Here is a 19591-nt window from a genome sequence, read left to right on the forward strand (position 1 = left end):
TTTAAAATAGAGAAACTGATGATACAGCAAAGGAAATGCTTAGTAGAGACTCTGAAAAAAATGTTGGACATATGAACAAATTACGTAAGGAAGCTATTTAAAAATCTCTTATTCTGCTATTAGAAATGCCCAGAGTAATTTTCAGTTCTGTCATTTGTAAGACTTGTGTGGAATCAGATATTCTGAATTCATCCTCTGTGCCTAATTCTAGTTATTTGCTAGCAAATTATATATTTACAATGATTCGTTGAGCCAAATACAATTGACAGGATGTGAAATGGAATTATTGATACCATTGAGGCTAGGCTTATATATGATTGCACCAAAACATTTTCAATATAACTAAACAGCAAAATTCTTATATGTAGTATTTTAAATTAAGTTTTGTTTTGGGAAAAACAATATTGGTACTGGATGTGTTTAGTAAATATTCATTTTTATGAACACAAACTGATCTTTCATAAGCCATATTTTTCTTTCTTAGTGTTACTCAACCCATATTATTGTCTATTATCTAACTTTTCTCTTCTTAATTTTATGGGATTTCCCATCTCGGCAAAGAACAACTTAAATTACTTGTCCCATTTCAACTTGTCCCATTTTGAATCCCAACTGGAGTCACTAAGGTTACCAATTAGTATACCTGAGATGGATTTTAAATATATATTGTTATTTTTTCTCTTGATATAAGAAAAGCTACAAAGTAAAATAGTCATAAACTACATGTTGCTTTACTCAGAAAAATAAACTAGCATGAAACAATTACATGTTATCACAGTTAGAAGAAGAACGGGCTATATCAACAGAGTCTATGAATGTCAGCACTCCCAATGCTTCTACTTTTGACTTGTAAAAATTGTCCCATAACTTTTCCTGCTGTTGCTACCACTGTAAAATTTCAGGTAATGAGGTAAGGGGGCACTCTATGTTCTTCGTACGCCAAAATGTAGAAAATTAATTTTCATGCTAAAAGATTAGATTGGTGTTACAGACAGTAACTAATTTTGACCAGCTGCTATATGAAACTGGAATCTGGAAAGGAAATCCTGTAATTAACTAAACAATAGTGAACTAGTTTGTTACACTTCATCAATACTCTCTGTTGTTCAGAAAAAATATGCAAGAGTTTAAAATATTTTATATATTATCCAACAATACATTAATTATGTAAAAAGTAATGATCCATTGCTGTTATATGCATAGTTATATGGTATATTTTAAAATATCATATATGACACATTTCTAGTTTTACAAAGTAATACGAGCATAATGGATAAAAGATGTACTTGTATATGTCTTAAATTCTGGCAGATCCTAAGTTTTGTTTTTATTTAATGCTAGATAAAAACATCTAGATTCATATTCATCCCAAAGCTTTGAGTTAATCAAACTCATCAGGAACAAAATCAAACTCAGATTTATCCCTTTCTTCTTTAATGTCCTCCCAGGTCTTGCAGTGCTGCTTCATTATGATAGTGGGATCTCCTGGGTGGGATGAGTGAACAATCTTGAGAATGTGTGCCAAGAGTATATCTCAGCGGGGTTGCCCAATGCGTTGTGACATTGTCAGCAAGAAAATGTATGTAGTAACTAAGAATCAAAAATGACTTTATGGCACTTAATCAAATCAAATCTTATGAAGTATATTAATTTTGTTGCACATTTTGCTTACTAAATGTGCAAAAAAAAAATTTAATATAGGCCAAAATGGAAATTGTTAAATATATATTTTATTTAATTTGGTTACCCCCACCCCAATTATTTGAAAAATTATTCTTTCTTTGAATATTTCTTTGAATAGACTTTATGTGCTGGCAAGGTAAGAACATCTTGGAAGGTGAAATAGTTTGGGCAATAGTTAGCTTTCTCAATTTAATCAGTTGATTGAAAAGGAGTTACTTGCAACTAAATGCATAGTAGCCAGAGCCATCCACACTACTTGCACTATTTCCATGCACATGGCAACTCAAGGCGGCTTATAGGAATATAAAAACCTCATATATAAAACAATAAAACTAATAAAAGAGAATAATCATATAATAAATTAATAAAATAATATAATAAAATAAAATAACCCACCACTACCCTGGTGACAACACATCACAAGAGCCATTTAATGGGCTCCATCCCGCTCCGCATTCCCCAGACCCGCTGGCAGAACCAGGTCTTCAGTGCCTTCCAGAAGAGTGTTAGAGTGGGGGCCATTCTAATCTCTGGGGGAATGATGTTCCAGAGAGAGGGAGCCACCACAGAAAAGGCCCTTCTTCTGGGTCCCACCAGGTGTATCTCCCTAGGGGATGGGACCTGCAACATTCCTTGCCTCCCCACTCTGGTGGGTTGAGTAGATGTGACCAGCAAGAGATGGTCCCTCGGATAACCTAGTCCCAAGCCATGAAGGACTTTAAAGGTGACAACCAGCACCTTGAATTGCACCCAAAGGGAAATTGGCAACCAATGCAGCTCCCGCATGAGAGGTGATACATGTGCATATCGAGGTCTGCATGAAACCATGCGGGCCGCTGCATTTTACACCAACTGGAGCTTCTGGATGCTCTTCAAGAGCAGCCCTATATAGAGCGTGTTGCAATAGTCAAGATGGGAAGCGACTAAGGCATGAGTGACTGTGAATAGGGATTGTTGGTCCAGGAAAGGGCGTAACTGGCGCACAATCTGCAGTTGCGCAAAGTCCCTCCTGGCTATGTCCACCACATGCTCTTCGAGCAGGAGTTGCAAGTCAAGAAGAATCCCCAGATTACACACAGGATTTGTTTGGGGTAGTGCCACCCCATCTAATACAATTCTCCCTGGCCCAAAGAACCCCAAACCCATAGCCACTCGATCAGTTCAGTTTCAACCCATCCCATTTCAACCCAACCCATTTGCTCCCCATCCAGCCCCTAACAGCCTCCTGGCACTGCGAGAGGGAGGACACGGCATCACTTAACTCACCACGGGCTGAGACATATAGCTGAGTATCATCAGCATATTATATTGAGCTGATGTCTCCTTTAAGTTTTCATACAGATTTTTTTCCCATGCATTGATATAAATTCAGATGTCACTCAGCACACATATGTAAATGCTGGTTAACAAATCCAATTACTTTACAAGGTTTAAAAAACCACATGCAGGGAGTTCTTTAAGGAGCTTAGAAAGATGTCCAGCTGCATTAGTCTTCTGAATGGCATAATAAACTGAATAAGAATCCATCTACAACCCTATTCAATGAAGACAAATCCAGCAACCAATAGGTTTTAATGGGCCAATAGTCTACCATGTTTTCCCCAAAATAAGACCAGGTCTTATATTAATGCATCTTCCAAAAGATGCATTATAGCTTATTTTCCATAATAAGGTTAGGTTTTATTTTTGGGGAAATACAGTACTAATCACCTCTGTCTGCTGACGATCTTAACTGGGGCTTATTTTTGGGGTAGGGCTTACATTACGAGCATCCTAAAAAATCATGCTAGGGCTTATTTTCCAGTTAGGTCTTATTTTCGGGAAAACAGAGTAGTGTTATCTAATTAAAATCTTAACATCCTGATGCTTTTTTTTTTGCATTAACCTACACATATAATCATTTTCTCTGAAACTATATAATTTACCAAGGTTTTCAATCTTTAAGCACAACACAAAATAAAAGCCAAGAAGCATATCTGAGCAAAAGAACCCAATACATCCTTTAGAGAAAGAAACTGATTATTAGCTCAGAAAGCACTCAACTCAATTTACATTAGTTCTGGAGTGTAGGTATGCCTGATTTATTCCCTCTTAGGAAAACTAGAGGTTTTGATGAAAACAAACAACTAACTACTTGTACCTTTACAGTTTCTTACGATAATGGATTATTTGAATGAAATTAATCCATTAATAAGGGCATAAAACTTGCCAAATTTCATAAAAATTAATAGACTTTAAATCACATACATTTATAAATTATGCTGTGAAAATGCTTATAACAGTTCGATTTTTCACATTTCAAGATACTACCTACAGAAAATTCATTATGAAGTGATAAGGTGAAATTTACACATTTGAGCAGGGACCTTTAAAATGACATGGTTTTTTACCACAGCAGTCCACTTCCATGTTATTCCTAATAATGCTTTGCTAGCACAATTAGGTTGAAGTCCCCAACAGGTATCTGTCTGATGTCAGTCCTACTACACTAACAGAAAAAGATAAACATTCCTGTTAACAAACAAGCTATGATTCCAATGGCTGTCAAGACCACTACCTGCTTTCTGCATTGGTGATGAGCCCAGCAAACAGCCTTGATTTTCCTAGAGATAATAAAACAGGCAAAGAGATTAAGTTAAGTTTCTGATCTTATGTCTGCTTGATCCCTGCCTTTATGGCTAATCTGATCTAGTCTAAGAGACATACATACTCAGTAGCAGTCGCTCCTCAAACACACACTGGACCTTAACCAATAAATCAATATACCATTTTAGATAAATGTTCAGGGGTAGAACAGCTAAAGATGCTATTGTAAAAAAACCCAACCCAATGTCCACTCTGAGTTTAGGACTGCATAACGGATTGATGAAGTATTTGTCACTGTTTTCTCAATACAACCTTGTTGATTTTCCATGATTTCTCAATAGTTTTTAGAATCATTCTTCTATACCACTGGATGGATGTTAACTGCTTTGAATGAGACTGCACCTCCTCTGAAAGAACAAATGAACATCTGGGAGTGATTTTAGAAGTATCACTATCTACTTTCAAGAAGTACTTCTTCCAGCAAATGGAAGCTGACCATCTAAATAGTTGCTGCAAAAAGATCACTGACTACAAACAATGGCATGACAAAATAGCAACAACAGTGCACTGGAATATTTGCAAGGAATAACATTCACCTTCAAGCTAGAACCGATAGGACCACAAAATAGACAAAGTAATAAAAAATGAAAAAGCTAAAGTGTTTTCAGACTTTGGAGTTTAGACAAATAAGTGCCTGCTACATAACATCTCAAATTTAACAACTGTTGATAAGAAAGACAAAAAAATCTGGACAATGGACATAGCAAAACCAGGAGACAACCTGATTGAGAATGAGAAATGAGAAAGAATTGGAGAAAATCACAGAGTACAAAGAACTACAAATAGAAGTAGAACTGGGGGTGGGGGGTGGGAAGCAAAGATAGTACCAATAGTAATAGGTGCTTAGATGCAGTCCCAAAACATCTGGCGCACCCTTGAACACCATTGGCATTGACAAAATCACCAATAGTCAATTGCAAAAAGCAGCTTTACTTGAAACAGTTTACATCCTTTAATGATAATTTTAATACCATAAACAACACCTGTCTATCCCAGGTTCTTGGGAAGTACTTAATAAGTGAATAAAAATGCCAAACCCAGTCAAAACATCTACTGTTTGATCAACCATAATAAAAATTATTGTTACAAAATTAAAATAATGTGGCATTTCCAAATGCAAACTGATAAAGTTTGTAAGCCACCAGATTTAACTGTGGTTGAAAAGAAGAAAGTCTGAATAATTGATATGGGACTATCAGGGGACAGTAAAATAGAAGACAAAGAATTGGAGAAGAACAAAGATCAAATTTGAAAGATAATGCCATAAACCAGTCATGGTGATCCCAGTGAATCTGGGTCTCACACCAAAAAATCTTGGGCAGCACTGAAAAAATTGTGCATTGATAAAATTTCCATCTATCAATCACATAAAGCTACACTGTACATATATTATGACCATACATTCCTAAATCCTAGGTTCTTGGGAAGAACTTAAAGCATATGAAGGTCAACACCAGCTAAAGAACTGGCAGCTGTAATTTCACATTGCTGTGTATATAATAATAATAACTGAAAGCTTTAAAACTGTAATCTTGTTATTTTCGTCAAATAGTTTTTAAGTCAATATGACAATCTAAAACCTTCTAGACTTGACTGATCATCAAAGTAATATAGTTCAGGCTTTGAAATTCAGTCAAAAGTATTTCTAAAGATGTATATAAAAATTATTTTAACACATCAAAATAAATTTGTAATTGATATAATTTTAAAGAGTTACATGTATCACACTTGAAATTAATGTCTTTGGAAATTATATTTTGTACATTACTTCACTGAAAGTTTGTGGTTTAACAGGTTATAACTCATTTATACATTATTAGATGCTTCTCTTTCTTCCATAATACTTTCATCTAGTCTATGCTTCATGCTTGAGTCATGAAGATTAGAGTTGACTCTCAATTACACAAAGTCTTTCTCTAAAGATGACAGTCCAAATACTGTAGAGATAAAATACATCAAGGTCTGAAATAGGTCCGTTCAGCCTCAGTGCTGCTTCATCACAAAATGATATAATTCACTGATGCCTCTGCCTAGCCTAACATATGTTCTATTCACAGCCTGCGTCATTCTTCATTTGTAATTATTTCTTTTTTTTAACCTATCTTGTAATACTTTGCTTGACTGAAGACAAATACTGAAAAGCAAAAGAAGTATTATCATATGATGACCTGTTCCAGGGTATTAAACTCCTGTCAAGGTTTGATTTTAACATGGGGTATCAATGACAGTACATCAATTCAAGTATCATGTCCTGAATTAGACTATATTAATTATCACTTGTGTGCAGTATGCATGAAAGTGCAGTTTCATTGACTAAAAAGATTTGACTGAATAAAAATCCATTTCTCATTTGGTTGCTTATGGATAAAGACATTTGTTCAGTTTGCCTTGGACTGCTCTTTATTAAATATGATATGATTATTTGAATAAATCATCTCACTAAACAACATATTGGAAACTACAAGTAAATTGAAATAAATGAAATAGATGGTAAAATAAGTTCTAAACAATATATAATCCAAATAATATAAACAACACAGTTCTAGTTAGATTTTAAATAATATTTAAATATCTATATATTTAAATGATATGTATATATAATACTTATCAATGTATTAAATTTAAATTGTAAGCATATTTAATTAAATATAATTATAATTTCAATATTTAATTAATATTTAAATATTGGAATTATACTTTTGTAAAATACAATTAAACTATGAATGAGATAAAATGCAATGACTTGGCTCTTGACTAATGTAAGATTGTACTTTCCAACACACCACCTGTCCAGGTAAATCTTATCTGTGGGAAATAGATAGAACCCAGATGTTTCCTGGAAGCAGCTCAGTTAGGGACACTTTTTAGGAAGGAATAACATTGCAAATTTAAAAGACTACATCCAGACTCCATGCACGTAAACTCTTTAAAAATGCATTTTGTTTTCAGTTATTCTACTCATTACTGAGGTGTGTAGATTGATGGAGTCTAATGCTAGGATGCGATGAATTAACAATGAATGCCAGTAGATTAAGAGGAAGGATTTGTAGTGTCCACATAAGGTGGTACTGAGAACTAAAAATCATATTAAGTAATAGAAAAAGGGGCATCCAAAATACATCATTGATCAATAGCATTAATTTTTTTGCAGGTTCTGAATTATACATTTTGCTATCTTCGTTTCCAATAAACCTATTGATATATTATTTTCTTCCTTCACTGAATGAGAAAACAGGCAGAAAATGCAAGAGGATTAGTTTGTTTCTGATGTCATCTGGAATTACATGAGAAGGCCTAGACTACTCATTAAAAGCTCCAGCTGAAAGCCTCTTACATGTGATGTTACCACGCATAGCACAAAATATTTCTGCATCAAATAATTTCTGTTCAGTAGCATAGGATAAATTGCAGATCATGTAATATTCACAAATAATTCAGTATCTTTCAATCAGCAGTCAATATTAATATTTTAATAATATAAGAACTTGCTATTTTCATCATCACTGAATGTAAATTATAGACATTTTTCTCAGCATTTTCTACTGATTAGGTGATTGTAACATTCAACTCCATATAACTGACATTTCACCAATGTACGTATAAAATACAATTCTCTGTATTTTGCAAAAATGTAGACTAAGTAACAAGGGTGACCTCCAGTGTGCAATAGGTTTATGTCACTGCATATACAATATACAATAGTAAACTAATTTTATCCCCTAAAACTATAGATAACAATCTTTATATAAATGAAAAATATAGGAATATTTGAAATAAGATGAATTTTACTGTATTCAACGCTTAGAATGAGGTTCTTTGGGTTTTAACTTCTGATTTGCAACAGTAGATACTCTTTTAAAGAATACAATAATTTCCTTTCCAAAGCTACTATGACTTTTTAAATGCTTGATGGATAGTAATTGATAGGGAAGACTTGTCAGTCATCTAACCTTCAGGACACAGGACTTTTGATTACTGATGCTGCTCAACAAAAGAAATATTTCTTACTTGTCTTTTGTTTTTACATTGACATAAAAGACCTACCTCCTAATTCTTATTCTTATGATGGAGCTCATAATGGGAAAGAACTTCAAATTATAAAGCAATCAGTTAATTATAAGTATTTTCCTGATTTTCTTCTGACCAGTTCAGTGTGATGTAACTCTTCTGTCATTTTTCTTCACAACAAGCCTATAAGTTGGTTCTTCCAAGATATAGTAATGTTGCACATGGTCACCTAGTGAGATTCATGTTGACATTTAAACTTGCATTTGCCAAATCATTCCTCCCACAAAAAATACCTATCACTTAATACAAAGTATTATTAGATGGATAACACCGCTGGTCTATCTACCTGTCACTCCAATTAGTCTTAGGAATGCAAGTTTGACTTGGAAGCTCTAATTAAGATTCAAAACTGCAGCCTCATGTGTTTTTCAGTGATGTTTGATTCCATATTTATCCATCCATTTATTTATTTATATTTATGTATATTCCACCTGTGTCCTATGGAGCCAGACTGCATACAATAAGTGAAACTCATAAAGCATCATAAAACCAATAAAATAAAACATCATAAGCAGAATGAATATTTATTTCTTTATATTTTAAATCTAGGCAATAAAAATTGGTTTCATCATAGACTACATAGTAGAATGAGACTCTTGTTTTGATTTATATGTGTTTTTGTACTTCAGTCAGATTCAGATTCATTTCTTAGAGACCTATTGCTTATGGATGTTATGCACAGGCCACTTATACTATGACACTGACTGACTGTTGTGATTGGAATGACATTCTTTCCCTTCTATCCTGACTGTATCTCTGTCAAAAGAATTTATTTATCCCTTACGTCTAGCTCTGTGTGGGGTGCCAGAGAATTCAAATTTAACTTTGGATATTCGGCAGCTTGTATCAGTTGTCTATTAAGAGTTAAGTACAGTATCTGTGACAAGGTATAGCATGTTTTTAGAATATTACTGTCCTTTTTTAAAAAGCACCACCACATATTGATTGTTGCTTTCTATGGTATTTATTTCAGATAGGCAACATGAGTGGGAATACCAACAGAATTTACAACCATGCAGCTTAAGTAACTATCACTATAATTATCTTTTCTACTAGTCTTAACATATTAAAATCCCTATTAATCACTTAGGCAAGTTCCAGCTTAGAGGTAAAAGCTGGGTCATAGGTTTGTTCTACCTATCAATAATCAAAAGCAGAATATAAAAAGCCCAAATATCTTTATTCAGAAGCGCAATGATTCTTAAGTAATTCTGTCTAGGGTAGCAACTTCACCATTTTTCAAAACATACTATATATACATCACATATGCACATATACACACACTATGTTTCAAAGTGTCAACTTGGAAAATTTTATGGAATGTTACATATGCCCAGAATTGCAAGCTTGTGTGCATTTATTTAGTACAGGATTTGTGGCAAAATTCACAGGTTCACTAAATGATTTTCTTCATACTTCTTTGTTGAATCAGGGAACTATTTTAATTCATTCAAAAAAAATTCTCAAAGGGATTAGTATACGTGAGTACATAAGAGCCAATATCCCAGCTATCAGTTTTCATACAGTCTAGCTGGACCCTAACATTACTTCTATCCCACATTTATTGTTCTTTCATTACAATTGTCAGGTTTTCCTGACAGCACATTATAGAGCACTTGGCTACAGGGCTTGATTCAATCAGTCCAAGATCATGCAGATATAAGTAACAGACTACTGATAATACATCCAGAATCAAACTATTTTGGTTTAAAGATAAGGTTCATAAAACCTATCAACTCAGAGGAAACTCCTTTTTCCTTCCACCTATTACAAACTACAGAAGGTTGGCACCTTCTATTACTGACTTTTTTCTAGCTAGCTGAAATGAATCTATTAAAATCAACCACACACATATACCTTTATTTTTTGTACACTCATAAAGCAGCAATTAATAAGACCTTCACTATATTTCCTTTACACTATGAGTAGCTGAAATTTAACACAATAAATTTGTGCTGTACTTGCCATTACACTAATGCTATTTCTTTCCTCCATCTGCCATTGAGAACAACATTTTTATTGTGTTCTGAAAATACCTCACTTCAAAAAGTACTTCAGGCCTGATATCACCATTTAAAAGTAAGAGCAAATCTATTCTTCAGAGGAACTCTTCACCAAAACTGAAAATGCCATGTTAAAAACAAAAGGATCTAATTTTTCCCCAGACGTAAATAATAAAAAAAAAAACAAGAGTTGCATGCAAATTTAGTAACATAAAATTTGAGGTGATAAACAGAATGGAAGCTGGCTTCTTGTTTAGTATTCCTTAGTTATCACCATAATTGCTGCATGTCTGTCATCACTAGGAAAAGAAAAAAGTGTCTTTCTCAGCTGCTCCCCTGCTTGTTTTGTTCGCTGTATTCTTGTAAAGTGGGAGAAAATAAGTGTCATTTAATGAATAGTGCTATTCTTTGTCTGACAGCTTCATATCTGTTAGGTGTAGGAGGCCTAGTACTTTCCTTTCTGATAATGTTTTTGACAGTGCGCTAAATTCCTCCCCCCAAAGGCCAATGTAGATATTCTGCTAAAAGGAGCTCTATCTATCATGAATGGGTGCCCTCTTTTAACCCCCTTCAGCTTCTGTTCTTACATTAATTGAGCTGATCAGATTGAGTATATGAATTTGTCTTTGATGTATTCGTATGTTTAGTTGATGCTGCTTGCTCTCTCATTGGCCATGGACTGAGCTCTCACACAAATAGAACTGTTGTCATGGTAACAAGGAAGAGCTAGGGATCTCTTGAAAAATATTTTTGTTTCAAAATTCAATCTGAAAAATTCTCACTGGATACAGTTCTTGGTTCTAAACATGTCATATCTAATGATGAATGCAATTAGAAATCCCACCAGTGTTTTAAATAATAAATTAGGCTAATTTCCTAAGCCTGGCATGACAACATACAAATACTAAAAAGGAATCATCTCTTTGTTATCCATGACAAAGGACTTATTACTTTTGTCTTTAGGATCTGAAAAATAACAGACCAAACTTCTATGCACAGAAAACCAGAACCCCTGAAATGAACTTTTTCCAAAGTGTTTCAAACCATTCTTACATTCAGTTAATTTCATATTTCAGCAAATGAAGAAATCATTTTACAAATGTTGAAAGGCATAGCAGTTGGCAAACCTCTGAGGGTAAAAAAGCCCAAAGCCATTTTTTAATTGCTGAGCATGGAAAACGATAGTGTTGAACATATGTTTTGTAGGCCTCTACAATCTTCAAAACACAGGATTTTAATTCCTATATTCATTTTGAATGCAAAAAGAACCTGAAAAACAAAATAGCTTAGCTGATAGGAGTGATAGCTATGATTTATATCTTAGAGTTCCACACTACAATTATTAGCCCTGGAAATTAGATTCTTGATTTTTAAAATATTATATACTAACACATTGCAGGAAAGAACAGTAGAGTTGCTTCTCTAACATATAACTATGCTACAATGAGACCTATTACAAATAGTAGTGTTTTTTATGTTCTCTTCAATTAGATTTGTTCAGTTTTCTATGGTCATTTCAATTGAATTCTGTTGCAAACAATGTTAAAATTCAAAACTTCCATAATTTAATGTCAGTTGCAAAAAAGCAGATAGCTTAAGACAAATATTATTACATAATATCTTCCATATTTATCAGTTTTTGAAAAGTATGATATTACAGATCTATGTCAAGTGATACAACAAATCACCCTTTTTTATAATATAATGTGAAAGTACCGCAAGATGAGCAAAGTGTTACAGCATAGCTCCTTCCTGTATTGCTGGGACTATGTGGTTTCGCAAATCAATTTCAATAAGGTAATATTAGTTTGAGAAATAAATATAGTTTGAGTTCTTCCCAGTATTTGAAGCATTACTGCAAAATAAATATAATGACAGGCCCTCCCATGTTTCTGAAGTAGTTTTGGTATTGGGCATGCAACTGGCAAATTCTAGAAAATCCCATTTTCTGGGAGGACAATTCTAAGACCTAGAGAACAAGAAGCAATTTATATACTACAGAAGATATTAAGCTGTAAATGACTCCTCTATAAGTCATATTTCTTTAAAATATTAGGAGTTGATATTAACATAACCATGATTATAAGCATATGTTACATTTAGAGTATTACCTCATGAATTTAAAATAAACTGAAACATCTTCATTTGCACACAAAAAACACACTCTATAATTTAGCAAATTATCACTGGCCAGATTGAACCATCATACCAGACCATAGCTAGTATAACTATGGTTTATTGAATAAACCACAATTATTGGGCTCATATTTCACTTCAAGTAACAATCAGAGAAAGTGATGTAAAACCAATATTCCCACATACAGAAGTATTTCCACACTGCCAGAAGAATGCCTAAAGGGGATGCACTATTTTTGGTGGAAAAAGAACAATACTGGATTTGGGCTTAACAGCTGATGGTACAACCAATTGAATCACAGTTATAACAAATTTACAAAGATTTATTTAGGATCTATAATGTTTACTGAATAAAATATCTTTTTCTAATTAAAAATGTGAAATTAAGATGCATATACAGTAATTTAGATTTTGTAAGCAACCCAAAGTCTGCAGAAGTGACCGGTCATAACACATTTAAATAAATAAATAAATTTTGATTTTCAGACTTGGACATTCAGTATTGTTGTAATAAATCATCTTTTAATGCATTAAAAAGCACTATTGCGATTTTATCCAGGTCAATATAGAATAAAAGAGTATAGCGAATCATGTCTATCTATTTATCATTTATAAGAAAACACATGCTATTTAAAATAAAACTATTCCCTTCATGTTAAAGTATTAATATTCTTCAAGAAACTGTTGACTCTTTAAAGAAAAAATAACACCTCAGCCCTCTGCACATCCATATCTTCAGTAATGATCTTTTGTACAGATTCCCACAACATGGAATCTAACAGAAACTTATTTTTTCTGTCTTTTAGGGTTTCACATAGTTGTTGATATAGTTTCTACCAGCAATTCATCATGGAGCCTTACTTTTTTTTTTTTCAGTTTTCAGAGGACAATGGTTGGTCCAATACTCCTGATATCAGTGAAGATGTTATTAATCAGCTTTTCCATAAAATGCTAATAGCTTTGGATAGTGATGGGCAACTGTTTCAGTCTAATAGCTTTCGATAGTGATAGGCAATTGTTTCAGTCTATAGTTGCTATTTTTAAAATACTTTTTGACCCATTTGTAAGTAGATATAGGTTAAGAATAGAAATAGATCCTTGTTTTGCTAGAAATAGAAAAAAATCAAAAAAAGATGTGTAAATATCATTTCAATTTTAATATTTGCTTTCTTATTGATGTGGGCTAGAGTGGAAGCTTGTGGACCAATATTCACAAGGTTTAAAAATAGAGTCCACAGCTAGTGATTTTTCTGATACCAACAAATAAATATAATGATTTCATTAAATATTTTGCTTCTCGTCCTAAAAACGAATTTATTACACTATTTCAAAGTGGGGAACACAGAACTAATGTTACATTTCAGAAGCTATGTAAATAATATATGTAGCAGGTTACTGAAAGACCGAAGCAACCACTTCAAAGTGTTTTTTTAAATGGGTACTGCTTTTAGTACATATTTATTATTTTAAAATAAATGTTTTTGCAAAATAAAATTATAGTTTATTGAGGGAAGTTGTTCATAAACATTTGAAATAATACTGCACATAAAATGTCATCTGGTTTTTTCAATTGCTTTTTTCCTACTAGTATTGAATACAATGGATTAAATTAAGTATTAAATAAGTATTAATAATACCTACACTAAAGGAGTTTTCATTCTCTCTTTTTCTGCAGATGCCTGCACTAACCCCAAAATATTCTAGGAATCTCCCAATCTTCTACAGATTGGAAGCCATATCAAAAAAGCTATACAGAGAATGGGATTTCAGTCAATAAGATCTATCTATGATGTTGTCATACAATTTTTATGAATACAATGAAGAAATTTCATTATCCGTATGAACAATAACAGTAAATGTTATGAACAACAATAGTTCTAGACAACCCATGACCTGTTGGATCATCCTTTCAGATATATTTGCGAGCACAGATTGCTTGAGTGTGGGAGACTTACCCAAGGAACTTGTGACCTTCCCTATAAGGTTCACCACTGGCTTTCTTCCTGCCAACTTCCCAGGAAGGAAGTTGCAAATCCAAACTTGCCTTTGTGCTCCCACTATCAGCTGTGGTCATTTAATCTCCATTGACTTTGTCTCTCCAAGCTTCCCCATTGATTTGTGTCAGGGAATGTTGTAAATGAGGATCATGTGATTGCAGCAGTTTGGCCACAGTGCTCAGCAGCAACAGTACTGCAGCATGGAAATGTCAAGAACTTACAAATTTTATTTGCATGGGAGTAATTGGTCCCAATATTTTGTAAGTTACTCCATTTGAGACACAAGAATTTTAGTACCGTAGTATATAGATACAATAAGTAATGATATACATTTATATAATAATAATGATTACAAATTTATTATATGCAACTTTGCACATAAAGTTATCTCCCCTTTGGAAAGAGATTAGCAGCTACGTACATTTGATTAATAAATAAGTAAATAAATAATAACTCCTTAATAATAAAAAATAACTAAACCTTATCCCCCTACAAATATTCCCTGATTCCAAAAAAAGGCCTATCAACATGAAATCTAGAATGGCTGACATTAAGTCGGCAACAGGGTGCAACTGCAGTTACAGAATTAGGCATAATACTGACCGTATTTTGGAACTCTACTGCCTTCATTCATTGTGTTCACATAAAATTGTTCACAAAGTAGTTTGAACTACATGAATAAACAATTGTATAATGTTTTTAATATATTATGCATGGAATGTTACATAAATGATAAAATAAATCAAATATTTATTGTTGAAAACTATTCCAAACAAATATATCCTCCTTAGGTAGCTATTACTTCTGGTATATTTTGTGTACAACTGCAGAATAAAATTACTGAAGCTATGATTCTCTTAATATTTAAATATATTAAAATTTAATATTCATCACCTGGAAAATCTGTTTGCCAGCAGATGAGATAGCTGGGCCTGGAGCTTTTTATACATATGGGACTCAAAAAAACCACCTATCACAAACAATTACGAAGTTTACTCGCTGCATAGGCCAGAGTTGCTTCTGTTCATTCTTAGACATTATGTCTACACTAAAAATTCACTATTTCTAACATATTTTACCAAATTAATATTCATAATAGTAATTTAATAAAACCATAGGGGCTCAACTACTTTTTTCTGAAAAATTGCAAAAGTATATTTGTCCATAAATATATGATCACTTTTAAACAAACATGCACATTAGCTATGGCTCATTTCAATATATATTAATATATTAAATAGCAATTAAGTTTTATTTTAATGCAATATTTCTAGGAAAACTGTATAAATGAGTAACATTTATATTTGGGCATATTGGAAATTATCCATGTTTGTATATTTAATCATATTATTATTGGTGGCAACATAAATTCATTGAAAACAGAAAGAACAGCAGATAATTGAAAAGTACTGAATATATTTTAAAATATATTTTATAATACATAATTTTTGCATGTTGTATAAAGCTCTTTTAGCTTTGAAGAGGAAAAAGAGAAGGGATATGTATGAAACATTTGTACCTCATTACACCCAAATAATTCAAACAGAAGTCATTCTAGTACTATCCTGCTAATAAGGCATCCAATTTACTAAACAATGAAGATTGAAAGTATATAAAAAAGTTACAAATGACTGTCCAAGAAATGACACTGGAAAATATTAAGCAATAGCTCTACCTCCAGATAAGCTTCACAATTAAATAGTTTTAATGAAGAAAGCTTTCAAAGACAAAAATTGGGAGGCATTGGTTAGATTGCCTCCAACTTTGTGTTTTGACATCTTCGTCTTTCGTGGCATTATATTGTCTCTGTGCATCTTACAAAGAAACCCTTTTACTAGGCCCACACATGAACAAGAGACAGCAGTGCTTATAAAAGAGATTGTCAAGGGTGTGAGCCAAAATGGGTCTCATTTGGATTTCAAGTGAACAAAACTACTAATGCATTTCATTGCATTTCATTACAATGCATGTGAACCTCTGAAAAGAAGGATGGACTGGGATTTTCATCCCTATTAATTTATTGAAATGGATTCATTTTTTTCCCTAGCATATCATGAGAGATCATGAATTTCAGAGTCTGTAACTATACACACACACACACACACACACAAAGAGACAGAGACAGACATACAGACAGACAGAGACAGAAAGAAAGAGAGAGAGTCCAAATATAGAACAAATACAGAACCCAAATCCAAATGTGGCCCAGTGTTTTTGTAACATAAGTGAATGCCCTTTTAAAAGAAATACATGGAAGGATTTAAAAAGTAGAATCATACATGGTTTTCAGAAAGTATTCATTTTTCTAATGTTCTAACATAGTATTACCCAATCCTATGCACCTCAGTTTTCCTCTCATATCTATTCCCAGCCAGATGACAAATAAATATATATGGAAGGGTTATAAATAAACAATATTTTGTAAATAAATGTATTCATAAAAATAAAATATAAATATAAAAATAATTTGAGGGTCCAAATCTTCTTCTCCGTGATCCAATTGCAAATAGAAGTTGGATGCAGCAAAAATACTAAGTGGAAGAAATGGGAATAATTTTGGCCAGTCCTTTCTTCTTCCTCCAACCCCTCCCTAATTGCAGACACTTCTATCTAATGTAGAGGCCCAACTGACCTCAGAGGGCAGATTTTGGAGGACAAAGTAGTTACACAGATAATTGGCTGAAATTACTGCAACTTTCCCACATTCATCTGAAAATTCAGGTTCATGTAACTCTGGACCTAATGCAGAAAATTTCATTTATTGACAAAATGTTTTGTATTTTATTTATATAGCAATAACCTACTACTGTAAACAAATTATAAAAAAATAACAAAAACACTAACTTATAGGCTAGAAATTCTGTGTATCTCATTATATTTAGCCTTTCTTGTATGTTCTCTATACTTTTTGAATTTCTATCATAAATTATGTATGTAAACCAATATTCTAATATATCCTTTTATATATATTACATTTGAATATGATGTGGTAAATTCAGGATGCTTAGTAAATGCTAATATATACCTATTCATATTAATTCCTTAGAAGCCCAGTAGGAAGTGCCACAGATATTTATATTCCATGGCCTGTTTTTTAAACATTCCTATTACATAAAGTATGATAAAAAAACTCTTGCCAAAATTATAAGAACAGATACTACGCTTTGAACTTAGCCCAGGAAATCAACAAATGAACAGAAGATGCCCTCCTATCTGAAAAGACATACTGCATTCTTTACTTTTTTGCTTGTAAACTAATTATTCATAAATATACACGTGTATGTATGTGTGTTTATTTAAAGGTAGCTAAATTCTGTACAGTGGTCTGTAGCAGAAAAACATGCCTGACTCTTGATTGGTAAAAAGAAACTTCTCTAATTTTCTTTTATTTGTTGTATTATTCTTAGGTTTTGATTATTTTATACTAATAAATTTTGGTATGACCTGGTCATCACCAAAATAAAGTGTTTTGATATGAATTCTTATTGGCATAAAATTATAATAAAAACATTTCAAGATTTAGTGAAACACTTACCTTTAGATTTAACCTTTAAAAATCTTGAGAATTACTGACAATAAACAATATTTTAATGTACATCTAAATATTTTAATATTACTTAAAAATAAGTTTATATCTATTTCATTGTCTGTTATGTTATTATTATAATCATTTATCTGCTTTGTGTAATTATAAAGAATGTAAACATATCATAATCAATTATTATAATGACTTAATCAAAAATGGCTTTAAATCATTTCCCTAAGGATAGTAAACAAAATTCAAGAATGAAATAATAAAATATTAAGATCTTTGGTGAAAAAAAATACTGCTTTCCTTGAGTGCAAAAGATTGCAAACTTCAGATCAGGCAAATGTCTGTAGGAATCATTTTTTAAAAAACATTTTTTTAAAAAAGGAAAAGGACAATGGCAGATAAATTTAAAAATGTTATTGTTAAGATTTCTAAACTTGCCAGTATCTACCTATTAGATAGCCCCTAGCTATCTATTTATATATTGCACAGATACATAGATACAATGTGGGAAAGTACAATCATGATGTGCACTCATCCATGCAAATCCCCTGAGAACACCAGCAATACAATTTTAGTTCTATTGAATTAATATCTAGGCTAATTTGATGAATTGGTGGAAAGTAGAGGATAATTGGTTATGTAATCTTAAATATAACTGGACAGAAAAAAGTGAGTTTGAGCATGTTATTTGCCATAAGAAACTCTTTGTGCATATAAAATTGATGTAAATAATAGGAATCAAATAATTTCGATTAACAAAATTGAATAGCAAAATTATCCATTGATCTTTCAAGTTCTGTGAAATCTGGTTAAGTGGAATATGGTTTTTATCATTTTTTTAATTTGACATTCCTTTAGTTTCTACTAAACTCATCCCCAAATACAACTTAACAAAACTAGATTTTGCAATTTAAAATGTATGATATTCTGAACAGAAAAACATAGCATATCATCAATAAACTAAATGATATACTTATGTTAATTCATCTTTTAAAAGATATTAGTTTAGCTCAATTTTTTGACAGGCCTCTCATTTATTCTGGAGACATGTTGAAAAACATCCAGTTTTCTTTCAATTTCTTTTCCCTTTCTCATTTTGTTAGTCTTAAAGAAGGATCAAATTCTTGTTTTCACATTTTAGAGGTTGAAGTGCCAACTAGTACTCAGATAAATAATTTCAGTTGAAATATATTTTACATTATGCCTCATTATTCTAGATTTTCTTTTTTAAAAAGTTACATATTTTAGTCATACCTCAACCTATAAAGGATTTCTTTTCTCTCTTGGATAGAGATAGGAGAAATTGGGTCACAATAGTTCCAACTAAAAATATTATATTAATTAAAATAGTTGTATCAGTCAGTTACAATGCTAGTAACATCTAGCATTAGATGTTAGAAGCACTAGATTAGACTTGTGGTTATCTTCTTATGCTGACATATTTGTGAATGTGTAAATCAAATCTTTGAAGGACAATCTACTGACCTGTTATGGCCTTTAAACACTAAATTAGTAGTGCCATA

At 32.4% G+C, this 19591-nt stretch overlaps 1 protein-coding gene and 1 long non-coding RNA gene across 3 annotated transcripts in view; one reads left to right on the top strand and one right to left on the bottom strand.

Annotated features, from left to right (window-relative positions):
- The window catches only part of LOC117679064 (uncharacterized), a 31344-nt gene extending 16921 nt beyond the window's left edge, over nucleotides 1–14423 (top strand). The window contains exon 2 of the long non-coding RNA XR_015732157.1: nucleotides 14212–14423. This is a non-coding gene — a long non-coding RNA (uncharacterized LOC117679064). The remainder of the gene's footprint in view (nucleotides 1–14211) is intronic.
- KIAA0825 (KIAA0825 ortholog) overlaps nucleotides 1–19591 on the bottom strand; it is a 161897-nt gene that overhangs the window by 49525 nt on the left and 92781 nt on the right. Inside the window, exon 20 of one of the 2 annotated variants that reach the window (XM_034440674.3) lies at nucleotides 4241–4286. The exons of the other annotated variant lie outside the window; for it this stretch is intronic. Coding sequence (XP_034296565.2) covers nucleotides 4241–4286 — 46 coding nt within the window. The remainder of the gene's footprint in view (nucleotides 1–4240; nucleotides 4287–19591) is intronic. 2 annotated transcript variants of the gene reach the window in all.

The sequence above is a fragment of the Pantherophis guttatus genome, chromosome 2 (assembly GCF_059756535.1).
Source record: "Pantherophis guttatus breed Tessera chromosome 2, ASM5975653v1, whole genome shotgun sequence".
Taxonomy (NCBI): Eukaryota; Metazoa; Chordata; class Lepidosauria; order Squamata; family Colubridae; genus Pantherophis; species Pantherophis guttatus.